Source organism: Ambystoma mexicanum, chromosome 8, assembly GCF_040938575.1.
Source record: "Ambystoma mexicanum isolate Mex_15411 chromosome 8, UKY_AmexF1_1, whole genome shotgun sequence".
Taxonomy (NCBI): domain Eukaryota; kingdom Metazoa; phylum Chordata; class Amphibia; order Caudata; family Ambystomatidae; genus Ambystoma; species Ambystoma mexicanum.
In genome coordinates this window covers 1,491,438,082-1,491,453,297 of record NC_090929.1, presented here as the reverse complement: position 1 = coordinate 1,491,453,297, position 15,216 = coordinate 1,491,438,082, and the positions used below count along the sequence as shown (strand labels likewise).

General features: G+C 43.3%; 1 protein-coding gene across 1 annotated transcript in view; it reads left to right on the top strand.

Annotated features, from left to right (window-relative positions):
* ACTR1A (actin related protein 1A) overlaps nt 1-15,216 on the top strand; it is a 569,768-nt gene that overhangs the window by 44,677 nt on the left and 509,875 nt on the right. Inside the window, exon 2 of the mRNA XM_069611673.1 lies at nt 6,698-6,762. Coding sequence (XP_069467774.1) covers nt 6,698-6,762 — 65 coding nt within the window. The remainder of the gene's footprint in view (nt 1-6,697; nt 6,763-15,216) is intronic.

Here is a 15,216-nt window from a genome sequence, read left to right as displayed (position 1 = left end):
TGGATAGTGTATATAAAACTATGGGACTGATGATCATTTTCATTTTGTCTTGGCGTCCCCAACAGGATAAGAATAGGGGACCATTTTGAAGACATGTCTGTATCGACTAGGAGATTAGTATTTTGGTTAACAGTGGAATAAATATCTTTAGTAGTTAAACGCCCTAAATAACTAATATGCAAAAGGTGCCAAGTTAATCCATAAAGAGGAGTATTGTGGAGGTTACATGAGTTAGAGGCATAATTTCAGATTTATCAAAATTCAGTTTGTAACCGGAGACTGAAGAATAATTATTTAAAGTTGTTATTAAATGTTGGATAGGAAAGATAAATTAGAATATCATCTGTAGAAAGCTTAGTTTCAATGTTATTTATACAAATGCCTTTGATGTTAATATTTTTTTTTATATTTTGAAGAAGGGGTTCTAAAGCCAGATTAAATAAAAGGGGAGATAGGGGACACCCTTGACGTTTTCCTCTTTCAACTCGAAAGGAAGAGGAAAGGAAATTATTGATAAGGATGTGAGTAGTGGGAGAAGAGTAAAGAATTTTGATAAGATTTATGAAATAAACAGGGAGGTCATGCCACAATAAGGATTGGAACATGAAGGTACAAGATACATGGTCAAAAGCTTTCTCTGCATCCAAGGCAAGTAGGGCTAACGGCTCTTGGGAATTTTGTGAGTGGGAAAGTATATTAAAAAGAAGTCTGGACTTAGAAGAGATGTAGCGATTTTTGATAAATCCATATTGATCAGGGTGTAGGAGTTTGGGAAGGTGTAATTCTAGACGTTTTGCGAGGATATTAACAAAGATTTTTAAATTGGAATTAATGAGAGAAATGGGTCTATAGTTTTAATTGAGAAAAGGGTCTTTGTCTTGTTTGGGAAATAAAACTAGAAGAGCTTCACCAAAAGAACCAGGGCTTTGTCCTATTTGTGCAAAGTAGGAATAGAGATCAAAAAGTTATGGAGCAATAGAATCCATGAATATTTTGTAAAAGTCTGAAGTAAGACCATCAGGACCTGCAGCTTTGTTAGGTTTGAGCTCTACAATGGCCTGTTTAATTTCAGTTAGAGAAATCGGAGTATCAAGAGAGGATAAATCAAACGGGTTGGAGGGATTCACTTTTTTAAATTAGTTTCAAGGAAAGAGTAAATGTCTGAATTGTTAATAGAAGAGTCAGAAGTATAGAGATTGGAGTAGAAATCTAAAAAGGCGTCGCTAATATATTTTGGTTTGGTTAGTCTGGAACCGTCGGGGGAGGTGATGTGAGTAATGAAAGACTTTTATTTTTTTAAGTAAGAAGCCAACGTTTTACCTCTTTTGTTTGACTCACAATGGGTTCTAGGTTTTGATTTCAGTAGTGAGTTAGCGGCTCTATCTGTGCTTATTTTGTTGAATTCAATGTGTTTGGCCATGAGATCTTTCATAGTGATGGGATTTGGATTGGCCTAATAGGATTGTTCAAGTTGTTTAGTAGCAGCCATTAGGTTATTATGGACGTTTTTGGATTGTCTTTTTTTAATAGCCACGTATTGTATTATAAAACCCCAAAGGGTGGCTTTGAAAGCGTCCCAGTTGTTCTTATGTGACGTATGTTCTGGGCGGTTGTTGAGAAAGAAGTATTTAATAAAGGCATTTGCTTTTTCAATAAAAATGTTGTCTTTAAGAAGGAACAAATTGAATTTCCATCTAGGAGAAAGTTTGTTAGTAGGTGTCCAATCAAGAGTAGTGTAAACGGGTGCATGGTCAGAAATGGTAATGGGGCAATTTCTAAATGTAAAATATTGGGAGTTCAAGTAGAGTTAACAAAGATATATATTAACCTGGATAACGATTGATTGGGGGGGGGGGGGAGTAAAAGGTATAGTCCTTGGTACTAGGGTGACAGAATCTCCAGGAGTCAGTTAGATTTAGATTTTGCAACAATTTTAGAAAATGAATCCTGGATTTGGAGTTAACAAAATTAGATGAGGGTTTTCGATCAAGGGTAAAATCAAGAATCTGGTTCATATCTCTGCAAAAAAGAGTTTGTCCGTGTTCTTTTGTGAAGGTTTTGTAGTGAGATTAGACCAGAAAAGGGGATTAGGAGCATTCAGACTATATACATTAACAATAGTAACAGTTAAGTTGTTGATGTTTTCATCGATGACGATCCATCTGCCTTCGGGTTCCTACACTTCTTCAATTAAGGAAAGGTTCAAATGTTTATTTACTAAGATGGAAACTCCACCCTTTTTCATGTATGTTGTGTTTATATCGAGTGCATTCGTGTAGAGTGTGTGACCAATCCAGGGCGCTCTAATCTTGAGGTTCTCTATATCTGAGCTTAAGTGAGTTTCTTGGAGGTAGATGATATCAGGTTTTTGTTTAGCATGTTGAGATAATACTTTGCTCCATTTAATCGAATGACCCAAACCTTTAACATTCCATGTTACGAATTTAATAGACATTAGTATATATAAATATGATGATGATGAAGGTAGTGCAAAAGATATGGCAGAACAACATTTCTATGAATTGCACTAGTTTTGGAATTAAAATATTTTAAGGCATGGATGGAATATCAAATACCAACCAGAGTAATAACGTTGCGATACAAAGTAAGACACAAAAGGAGGGGAAGACGACAAAAAAGGAGAACATTTGAGAAAAAAGAATGATTGGAAAAGCAACGATATAAGAAAGTAGGTAATGTGTCACGGGCCGGCAGTCCTGGCGCTTGCGGAACTCCTGGCGGTTCCGACACCATTAGAATGGCACTTCCCGTTATTCACAATGCTTTCTCTGTGCTCTAGTCTTTGGCTGCTGTGGCCGGCCCTTTCCTTTCTTAACTCCTCAAATTACTTCCTTCTGAGCGTTGCAACCCATGCCGTATGTTTTTTCCTATGGTTCCAACGCTCAGAAGTGCTTTTCTCCCGACCATCAACCTTTTCGGCTGTGTTAACCTTTACGTCTCTTTTTCCCCTGCATTTTCCTCCCTTGTCTCTGCTGCCGGTTCCGGTCTCCCCCCTTGCGGGCCCCATCCCGTTTCCATTATCTAGCTATACTGTCCTTGGCTGTGTCCTCGCTCTGCCCAGCTTTCCTCCTCTTACTTTATTTTCCATATTTGTCTTCTTTTCTTACTCCTTAACTTTCTTTTCTGCTGCACTCGTTATCTCCTCTTGGATCTGTCTCTCTGTTTACTGCACGTATCTACCATCTGGCTCCGGCACTGCAGCAGGTGCCTTCCATCTCTCTGCCTGCGCTGTCATTGTATCTGAGCGTGGGGCGGCTGATGCCCTCTGCAGCCTGCCTACTGGTTCCGGCGGTTTAGCTGGCTGTTCTTTCCATCGGACTGCTTGTACTTCCAGTATCAACGGAGTGCAAGGTGTCAGTTGCTTTCCTTATCCACTCTCTTGTGTTTTCCATGTTGTTTGTCTTTGCAGGAACGGAAGAACCCAGTCCAAGAAATGGCAAAGAACTTTCCTGGAGTCTTCATATACCCAAAGGCAAGACCCACCTACAAGAGGTTTTTTTCTGCCACTGGCTTTTTCCTCTTTTGACGTCCTCGGGAAGGGGTCCTTTGCTGTCCTCATTCACAAGGCTGCATAGTGGCTTCTACCCGAGGGAGGGCGTATCTCTTCCAGAAATAAACGGTCCACCCAGAGGAAGAAGGGCAAGAGTTGTCCATCCTCATCAGAAGAATTGGGTGAGGAGGAGGGGGACTTGTCAGAATTGAGTGAAGGACTGGAAGAGATTGTTAGTCCTGACATGGCAAATGGGTAGAGATGAAATTAGCTAGAAAGCGGTAGCAAAGGAGAGTCATAATCATGGGAGGAACCAGAGTACAGAGATTGAATGAGCATAGGTCAGAAGAAACAAAGCGCAAGAAGAGAGAACAACATAAGTTAATTAGGTATGAATACAGTGATGAAACGGAAGTTATGAAGCGTGATAAAAACTTGTGGATTAATAAAACAGTAGCTAGTAGGTTGGTAGAAGCGTTGATGATTCATAAGAGTCTCCTTTTCATCCATCAGGTCTGTAGACTTGTGAGAGAGGGGTCGGTTGATTTGATAGGAGATCTTAATTTGTCTCTTAAGATGAGTTGCAGAGGATGAAGCATCGATTGGTATGGAGGAGGATGATCTGCTGCGTTTGGGTGTGTATGTGATAGGATGATTCTTGGGTATCCTAAAAATTGGTGATTCAGGTTGGTAAATTCCTTAGTAGGACCATCTGGGGTAGTAATGATCATTCTAGCTGGGTCTAGTAGGCCTTATCTCATATTAAGTGACTTCAGAAGAGGTCTCCTGTCCAGAAATCTTTTCCTTATGGCCCATATTCTGGGGAAATTAACATTTTGTGACTTTGGAGTATGGGGGATTCTTTTTCCTGACGGCTTGGAGAACTTGATGAGCTTGCTGATGTCTAAGGAAGCAGGCAATGAAAGGTCTAGGTGAGGAGTTGGTGAAACAAGGTCTGATTCTGTGAGCACGTTGTAGCTCTAATGGGGGGGGAGAAGGTAATTCCTAATGTAGATGGAATCCAGTTGACGAGGAAGCTAATGGAGTCATCTTCAATTTTTTTGGGGGAGTCCGTAGAAACGAAGGTTGTCTCTTTGATTTCGATCTTCCAATTCATTGACTTCATTCTCCAATTGAGCAAGTCTTCCTTGTATACCTTCAAGGCCTTCTACTCTGTCCTCAATGAAGCCAATTCTTTCCTCCATCTCTTCAAGTCTGCCAGAGAATGACTTTATTTCACCTTTAAATTCTTTAATTTATTCTTGGAAGGCGGAGGAACAGGAATCCAGTGAGGAAATGGAGGATCTTATGTTGGTGAGCTCCTCTAAAATGTTCTCCTTACAGGCGTTGAAAGATGTATTCTCAGGAGGGATCGTGGTTTTGGTGAGATCAGCCATAGTAAGAAATTAAGTGAGTGCAAAAATGATAGGCTGTCAAAGGTAAGATTCAACAAACCGATAAGAGTAGCCTTGAAAATGCTGAAGCTAAGAGTAATAAAGGACCCAGGTCACAGGGGAGCAATGGTCAGTTAATTCAAGAATATCGCTTCAGTTAAAATTTCAGTACGTTGGTAATAGTGCTACACAATCCTGGGTCAATGGGATTTTTTTGATGGGTTGTAGCACGAGAATGCTGCAATTCCAATGTATAGAGTCTACTACTTGTGACAATTTATTCGTGGTGTCTATAAAAATAAGTAATAAAAACAAGTAGTTCTGGATGAATTTTTAGAAAAACGCTGGAAGTGGACTACAGCAAGGTAAGTATAAGTGTTAAATATTGTGTGTGAGGACTTAAGGTAATTTAAAGTGGAGCTGCAGCCAAATTTTAGCTGGAGCCACTTTGTAAAATATTAATTTAATTGGCCAAATCCAGAGAATGTCTGATGTAAAAAGATGTGCTTTAAATTTATTATCCGTATAGATTAATTACAAAAAAGAGAGATTTACGAACTTTGTTGTACCGTGGATGTGTTTCCCACAACAAGCGGGATCTCCAAGACGCGTAAGCCTGTCAGCTGACAGGACGCGTTGGCAATAGAAGTAACGTGAGGCCAAGGATGTAGGCCTCGCCCCCTCATACAGCCAGGCAGCCTCCTGAGGAGAAACTTCGGCAGTGTCTCTCTGCACAGACACCGGAATCCACTGAAGGACGAAACAGCACCAACCGTCAAAAATATGTATTCCAGAAGAAAATCAGGAACAAGCCCGCTTCCGACCCATAGCAACCAGTTGCAGCGCGACCGCCAGCATATTTAAGGTACGTCAGAGAACTGCGAGTCGTAGCGGAGTAGCAGTGGGCTAGGAGAGCCAGATAATAGCACAACGCTGAAAGAACAAGCCGGCACTTAATCCGATTATATAGTCTCGTAGTTTAGATAAAGATAAACACTTAATTCATTTTGTTCTATTCTCTTCAGCCCCAGAGCCCCCGAGCTACGCGGCCATCCCTGTTGCCGCTTGGCCATCCCCCCAACCTTTAGTTATTTTAAATTTCACGAGTGTTTAGTTACATCTTCAGGTCTTTTTTTATTCAATATTAATCATAAAAATATTATAATAATTATAAAACACAATCTCACTTACTGGATTGACCTCCCCCTTGTTCTTAAGGTAATCAATATGCTCCGTGTAACCGAACCAAAAAATCGTTTTTTGTAAAACCGAGCCACCTGCTCTCTTTAGTTTCACATCTTTTAACTACTTTACTGCTCAGGACGTGACCATATTGAGGTAGGTTGCCCTGTCTTGCCCTATGGCATGTGTGACCACATCCATGTCGCATCCACTAGAATTGTGTGTCACATTTCCGAGGGAGAATGTTGCAGCAGGTACATTGTTAAGACCTATTCTTCCACCATAGTTTGTTGCTGACCAGCGTATGTAAATGGGTCTTAAATGGAAGGTTGCGGTGTGCAAGTAAGGAGGAGGTACTCCCCAGATGTTTGTGTCTCACTAACCACAGGCATTATCGAGGTAAGTAACTTTCCTACCTAGACTTCCATCTGTTTTAGTGGTGCCCAGATAGTTATCTAACCTTCTAGGTAATGGTACTCGTGTTGTCAAATTATGCATGCCTTTGATCACTATAAACCCTTTACTTTTTGTTGCTGCTTTGTTGCAGGCCCTCATAGAGTTTAGTTCTCATTAGGGCACAGTTCTAACTATTGTAATGCTTTTTCTGCAGGGGTCTGGTGTTATTAAAGCTGGTTTTGCAGGGGATCAGATACCAAAGTATTGTTTTCCAAATTAGTAAGTACTCCTTTGTTCACTGATTATTATTTTATGTTTATGTATGTATTTGGATGCTGGTAACATGCTGACAACGCCTACTCGTAGCATTTAAATTGTGAACGTTTTTATGTTGTATATATTATTGTATGGCATCTTGGTAGCTCTGTATCAAAACGAAATATGTCCCATTTATATTTTATAATGTAGGAAAATTAACCCGCTATTAATACGATTTTGTTTTTTGATACAGTAACCACGTGTTTGTCAGTCACAGCATTGTCTTGTAATTTCCAGCAAAGCCTTTGTTCCATTTAAAGTTTTATCCACATTCATAGAACCTTTAACAGTGAATGCATAAGAACAGATTTATTGTAGGCTGGGGTTTCTGCAAATTGTGTTAAGCATTTATTGTTGGCGCTTCACCATTGGCTTACTAAGTTTGAGGATCTTGCCATTTTGGTTCGACCTGTAAGCTTGTTCAAGGTCATAGGTATCTTAATAGATCTACAAATAATACAATTATTGAATTAGAAAATGCTGTTTAAACTCTTCCAAGAAGGAAGCCCTTTATCTTCCGTCCTATTCCATCTCATCCCTTCCATTCCTCATCACCTTTCATCAGGTCCTCCTCACTTCATGTTAGCAGTGTTGGAGCCGTCTGACAGACTTAAATTAAGCCATTTCAAAATTGCTACTGCGGCCAGGCTCCACTTATTCAAATACCGGAAGACCTCTCCCCATCCTCACCCATCATTCTGCCATCCCACCCGGGTTCTCAGCAAGCTGGGCTATTACTCCAGCATGCTACTGGGCCTCACTGTCTATTTGTTTGCCCCCTCAACCTTGCCTCATGTACCCTCTGCAACTTCAATCTATGCTTCTGTCTCTCCTGTGCCCACCTCATTGTACTGCCTCCATGCTGGCTAGATGTCAATGGAAAAACTTTCCCTCTTCAGGTTTCCAGTTCTTGTCTTTTTGATTTACCTATGGCCTTTCCCCCACCACTAGCTAGCACATTGAATTTCACCCTATTCAAGCTCTCCACTCTTCAACTCTCAACAACCTCTGTTCCCGCCCTCCTTACACTGCCTGTGACTTCCTCTCATCTCTGCTGACCAGGCTCAAGCTCCATCTGCTAGACTGTAATGGAGCACCTACTACTGCCCTTCCCCCACAAGGCCTCATTACTGCCCTCCCTCCCAGACCAGCTGCCAACCCCGCCCTCAGACCTCACTGCCTGCCCGCTGCTAAATAACTGTACAAATGTATATTTGTTCATTGCATCCATGTAACCAGCACAGGGCCCAAATGAGCACTGTATTTGTCTCCCTGCCACCACATGTTCCTTTTGTACATGCACCCTACCCCTGAAATGTCCAGCTCTCACCTACACCAATATAATTATACAAACAGTTATATTAAGACACCATGAATAGGTACTGTCCTACTAACCAGCCAAATAAATGCAAATATGAGTTGGGCAGTCTACCTTTTTAAAAACAAATGTTTATTTATAATTTCCAAACATGTACAAAGAAAGCCACAAGACTGCCTCCTGAATCCATCGTGTATCCACCCTCCCCAATATAATACAGAATACAAGTGCATTGTGTCAATCTGCTTACCCTCCCCTTATCTGAGATCTGCTCCCTTTTGTAGCTCAACTCTTCTGTGTATCCAGAGTCCCATTCCCTGCCCCTATATCCCAATCGTTTCAAGGAATCAAGCTCTGGCTCTGTCTTGGCACCAAATAGATCTTATACGGTATCCAAATATCCTCTAGTGTTCATTTTCTAAAAAGGTCCTCCATCTCCTAGGGAACCATAACATCCTTGCCCCAGTCTATTTTGTTTTTTTATTCAGCCAAGGTTCAGGTTGAACTTGTTTCAACTCCTTTCAGGATACTGTGCAACCATTCACTTGTTTTCCTAATGCTCTACTACTCTTGAGGACCCTTTTTTGGAATCTCACTCTCATCCCTGTCCGTCAGATGATAACCAGAAGACTTGACACAATTTACCCTATTTGCAGTAGCAGTAGTAGTACCTTTTTTTTGGCTATTGTAATAGGCCCATATCTTTTAGGAGTCTAGTTTCTTCTTGGTATCACTTAGCCAGGAGGGCTAGTTGACATTGTGTACTGTCAATATCGAGTCATCCTCGTGGAGCACACTCACTTGCGGTATATCTGCCACAGCTATATCATAAGTATCAGTCTGTGCCCCAGTTGATTTATAAGATGTATTACTTAGAGCCATTTCCACCAATTTACCCAGCCCCTCCTTCAAATGGTGTTTCTCCTTAAATATGGTATTGCACATTGCACATTGTAAAATGTGCTTTTAAAATTTTTAGACTCTCAGGTTCACTCACCAAATCATCTTCAGATAAATCGGAGGATGAATGAGTAATCTACGCGGGCTGATACCTCCCCCACCATACCTGCAATAATCTCTAAATCCTGAGATTTTTCGAGGTTAGTGGCTTGAGGCGGTCCACGACCAATTGACTATCAACCCCAGGTGGAAGCTGGCATTCATCATTAATGCTTACCTCGCAAGAGACCCTCCTACTTGGATTTTGAAGGTTTAGCACCATATTCAGGAGTGAATTATTATCAATTGGGTCAATCTCAGTGGGGTCAATGTCTCTCAAGCCTTCATTTTCTGTGTTCTTTTCTACTACTGTACCTGTTTCTGTAATGGAGACACCCAGTGTATTTATTTGTTTTTAGCTACGTAGTAATTTTATCTTGGGCTAATGCAAATTCACCTCTCCTATCCGGTACCGTTTCTATCGCAGCCTAGGTCAATCCCTCAGAGTGGACACTGTTTCTCGTGGGGAGAGATTTTTTTAACGATCAAACCACCATTCCGCTTTTTCATTGTCAATTTAGCATTGCTCCTTAGCCGATACCTTTTTTTTGACAGCCGGCATAATACAGGAAGTGGCAGTTTCACACACGAAAGGCACTTACTGGGTACTCGAGCAGGGCGTGTGGGCAGCGGTTTATTCTTGGACTCTATGGTTAGGGGGCAGAGCCACCAGTCTTTCGCCTTCAAAACTCCTCTTGAAACCAAGCCGCGATATGTACCAGCAGAGCACAAGGCAGAGTAGACGGCAGGAACAACACTCACTGGGCATTCTATTGTTGGGGTTACTCCTCTGCCCCGCCTCTTAGCCATGTACCTCTTTGCCAAGAGCAACAACAACCCAATCAATCTACGCCCGCAAGCCGACAGTACCTCGGTATAACTTACTAGTGCCACTAGCAATGTTGGGCTTATTTCACTCCCCATTATCTGGCCGATTTATTAACAAAATGTTTCCCCAAAAACGTTGTATCGCCCCACGCTCCCAAGCTAAATAAAAAATCTGCCATCTCAGCCCCACACCTCTGGCATTCTCGCTTAATCTCGGGGTAGTACCTCTGCAACTGGTCCAGGAAATAATACTTTTGATGAATATATTTTAGGTGAATTGATTTGTGGCTAGCGTTAAGTGACACCTTCCTAGTTTGTTTGCAGATATACACCCATTGTTCCTCTGCGAGTTTATCCTGCAAGTCCTTAACCCATTTCATGTGGGATGACGCTGTCGGCTGAAATGCAACAGCTGAAAGGTGGCAGGTGGAACCGGAAATGTAAATAGAATGCCACTTGCATGCCACCCATTATAATGCATAAAAATATCAAGCGCTGTACGTCTCTCTCCCCCCCCCCTCCCTAGTCTTTTAAATGTTTCTAACAAGATAAACGCCCCCTAAGGGAAAGAGTCTCCCCATGTGTCTATGCCCACTTTTCTCATCGTCTGTAGAAATCCTTCCTCTGCTGTTATGGGAACTTGGGGCGTGAGTGGCAGAAATCGGGAATACAGAAAGTCCATCTTCCATATCTTACCTAATTTTGGTCCAGCTCTAATAGTACACTGCACAGCATCAATGGCTCTGCGATTCAGGGTCTTGTTGGCTAATATACATGACCACCGTAAATGCAGTGCTGCTTCGCACATTCCACCTGAACATGAACATGTGGCCAAAGGGGAAACTGGTTGTAACCAAGTACTGCGCCTGGGCCACTAAATGGGAACGCTTGAAGTCTGGCACCGCCAGCCCACACTTCTAGTTGTAAGGTAAGCTTATACCTTGCCAATCTTGCAGTCTTTCCGGCACAAAAAAAACGCAACAGGATGTTTCTCAGGCAGACCCAATAAGATTTTGGTAGTACAATAGGAACATTAGTAAATAAGTAGAAAACTACCATTTTGTCCACATCATGTTCTAGTTTTTGAAGGGCAGCTTCAAAATGCAATGCAAGCATCCGGTCCACATGTCTCGATAGTACAATGCCCAAATAGCTCATTTTGCCATTGCAAACCTTCCACATCTTGCCTAGGCCCACGTACCTCCATCAAAATAAATGGAATAGATTTAAATTGATGCGTAGTCCCGAGAACTCCCCAAAGCTTGTGATGGCTTTCTTGATGGGGGGAGGTTGGAATTTGTTTTTTGCACAAAAAGCATGATGTGTTCCACGTACTATGACACAAGCACTCGATGTGTGTATAAATTGTATGGCCCTTTTGAATATGATTCTCCCTGAGGTAGGTCACAAGCGGCTCAAGTGCCATTGCTAACAATAGTGGCAACGACCGGCATCCCTGCCTGGATCCCCTACTAAAAGGGATTGGTGACGATAACTTCTCATTAATCAGGCGTCTGGCCAGGGGTTATAGAGTAGCCTTATCAATTTAACCAAGTAGGGGGATTTACATATTACGAAGTAACTCAAAGATGATTGACAGCTCAAATGAGTCGAAAGCCTTCTCTGCATCTAGAAGGACAGCCATTGCGTGGCTATCTAGGTCTACCAAACGTATAAACCCAAATACCCTCTGTACATTGTACGAAACAGATAAACCCAGCCTGCTCCGCCTCAACACAGAGTGGCATCATAGGCAATACCCGATTTGCCTACACTCTAGCTAGGCTCTTACTGCCGACATTTATTAATGATAGCGTTTGGTATGAGGAACAAGCACAAGGGCTTTATTTATTTATTTATTCGCATTTGTTAAGCGCACAGGCAGCCCAGAGGGCATTGTGGCGCTTGTTACAGATATGAACATGACTTGTTATACATACAGAAAAGTCATTACTTAGTTGCAAGAGAAAAGTAGTAGCTACAGGAGAGCAAGAGAGGAGAGGAGGAGGAGAGGGTCAGAAGACATGACGTTGACTAGTTAGTAAGAAGAAGAATGGTTGCCTCTTTAGTAGTGTCTGGGAGCACCCCACACATCAGAGCCTCTTTACGCATTACCAACAAATGAGGCACTAGGAGGTCTGCAAAGGTCTTATAAAAGCTTGCGGTAAGGCCTTCTGGGCCTTGTGCATTATCACCAGGCAGTTTATGCCCTGTTGAATTTTCTGCTTTGACAGTGGCTGGCCTAGCGTCTCCCCATGCTCTCTTGTGAGACGAAATTGACTAATTTCGTCCAAATAGCACTGAGGTTGTCCTCTGAGGGGTTCAACTTGGACAAACAGAGGGCAGATTAAATGTTTGCAAAATCATCAATAATATGGGAATCTGGCTTCCCCAGTATCATCTCATACCATTTGTATGGTGGTAGGCGAGCGATCTGCTCACAACAGCCAAGCAAGGATTCTAAACTCTCTCCCCCTCCCCGTATTGCCTAACCTGGTATTGCCAGCCGACAAATTTAACCTCCATTAAGGCCTCTTCCCAAAATGTCTGTAGTGTGTCCCTCTAGTCTTTAAGTAGGAGCGGATCTTTGGTTTGTTGATTAGTACACTCTAATTCTTTCAGGGTTGACTCCCACTTATTAAGCTCCACTCTAATCCCTTTTATAATCCCTGCTTCTTTGGATATACAGACCTCCCCCTGCCCCCCTTAAGCTGTTTAAATGTTGCATAACTGCCTTCTTTACCGAACCTGTATTGGACTAAAAATACGGACTGATTTACGTCCGCAGTTCTTCACGGACTACACTATCAGTGGTGAGAGCTTCTGATTTTAAGCACCAGGCGCGTGGGAGTGGGACAACGAGTTGTCATTACAGGCGAGTGATCTGACAGTGTGCCAGGCAATATCACAGTCCTGGACCCAGCTTTCACTTGAGTCGAGTAGTAACATCAGACAATGCATGACGCGGTACCATGCTGATGAGAAAAAAGATGTACATTCCCTCTCTACCGGTTGTGGCAATCTCCAGACATCCACCAATTTGTATAGCTCAGAGATTTTGTTTTTATTGTTTTGGAGGATCGAGATAGCTCTTGAACTGGAATGTGGGAACGATCTACTCCTACATCCATTACCGAGTTAAAATCTCCACCCCAAATTATAACGCCCCAATAAATGTCACCAATTACGATTTTATCCAGTCCTTAAATGATATGGCATTCATAACGCGCCTATACAGAAGTGTTTCAAGGTGCGATTAGGCAAAGGAGGGGGAACAGAGGGAAGACCAAGACAGCGATCTTACTAGGCCAGGTGACATTGAGATCACGCAAGTGCAGGGGAGGGGGGAAGGGAAATGTGCGGGGGGAGGGGCAGTGCAATACATAGGATCACAGTAACATAAATAAAATGATATCAAATAAAATGGAGGCCACCAGGGGGCGCGCTGATGTAAACAGCCTCAGCGCGACTCTCCCGCCCGAGAGACCGGCAAAGTGGATTAAGCCCCCTGCTTTTGTCCCCCTCACGTCGCAGGGGCCGCACTGGGTGACTGGGTGACGGGGGTGAAAAAACTGGTAAAATCGGCTTGTGTTTTACAAGTCCCGGCATCAGAGCTGAAACTAAAAGCATTTCGGACAGGCGGCTGCGGTGGACCAGGAGAGGTGGGGAAGGGAAGTCTATGCCCCCCACATACTTGAGGATAGCTCCATGGAGGGAGTGAGACCAACTCGTCCCCCCCCCCCCCACCCACCCACCCCGACTGCCAGCTGGGCGTCCTGTGCGAGTGGAGGAGCCAGTCTGCTGGGGTGGAGGGGTGACCTATGAAAGGTACCCCTAATCATGCTCACACCAGATTAAAGTTCACTCCTCTAGGGAATTAAGGCCAAGAGACTTTATCTTGCAAGGATAACCAATTGATTCTTTAAAGAATATGAGGATAGGAGCAAAGAACTCTGCTGCCTGAACGATGTCCCTCAACCGTCCCATCTCCTCCAGACTTGTGCCAGGCAGGAGCCTTATATACTGTTAACTTGCTAGAGTGGCATCTCTAGATATGGGTATGGAGCAAAACCAGACCTCCCTTGAAATATTGGAAACACAGATGGATACGACGTTGGCTGAACTAGAGAGGGAAGGCGAGGTAGCCTTAAAGATCGATGACTTCGTAAATCGGGAGAGGAGAAATAACCTGCAATTATTTGTGATCCCAGAGAAAGAATGTGAAACGGAAGCAGACCTTCGGAGAACCATCCACGAGGTGGTGAAGACGCTATTCAGCGATGAGAACATGGATGAACCAAAACTTGAGAGGGTCCATAGAGCAGGGGTGACTGGGAGGGGCCAGCGTTTGGTGCCTGCATGTTTCCACAACTACCCAGACAAACAAAATACTTGAAAAGGCAAGGGGGCTGAGCTCTGTGACCTTGGGAAACGCCCAATCTACCAGGATCATTCGACACTAACATTGGCGAAGGGGTGAATGTGCGCCCCCCCTCATGATGTGGCTCAGTGAGGAGGGCGTGAGGTACCGTTGGGGATTCCCCTTCTCTATATCATTTCAAGTTCAGGAATACAGCTACAAACTGTTGACCGAGGAAGAGATCAGGAGTGTCATGAAGGAGCTTCTGGGAGGCGACTGACAAAAAATGGACCATGAAGACAGACGATGGCACATATAGGGTGCAAAGAGACATGAAGTCCCAGGCTCAAGAAAATTTAGGACGCTTGGGTCGCCTACAGCGGGCCCCTCCTGAGCTGTGAGATTTGTCAGTGACTGTAGCATTGAGTGGCGATGATTAAGATGATGGGCGGGGGTGAACCTATTGGTGAATTGTATGTTGTTGTGAGAGGGAACAGAGGGGGGGCTCTAATTGGTGTTTTTGGTTGAGCTGGTCCACGAAGGGAGAGGGCCACTGGTGATTCAATCTCGTCAAGGGAAATTACTCTGGGCGGGTTTGGATGCCGAGGGGGGGAGGGTGGAGGGAATGGAAATGGGGATGGGGAAGGGTGACCCATGGTCAGGGTGTGAATGTTCTAAATCAATGGTGTGGTGTAGGGATCCGGTTAAGAGGGTAAAAAAGACACAGGGTGGCGGTCTTGGTCTCAACCCGGATGATCTTTACAATAGATGCGGTACTAACCGACCCCAATGGGAGGTATGTGTTTGCAAAGGGCTCATTACAGGGGGTTAACCTAACGATTGGCTCAATATACGCCCCGAATGTGCAGCAATGTGAATTCTGGGAGAAGGTCAGAGACAAACTGATTCA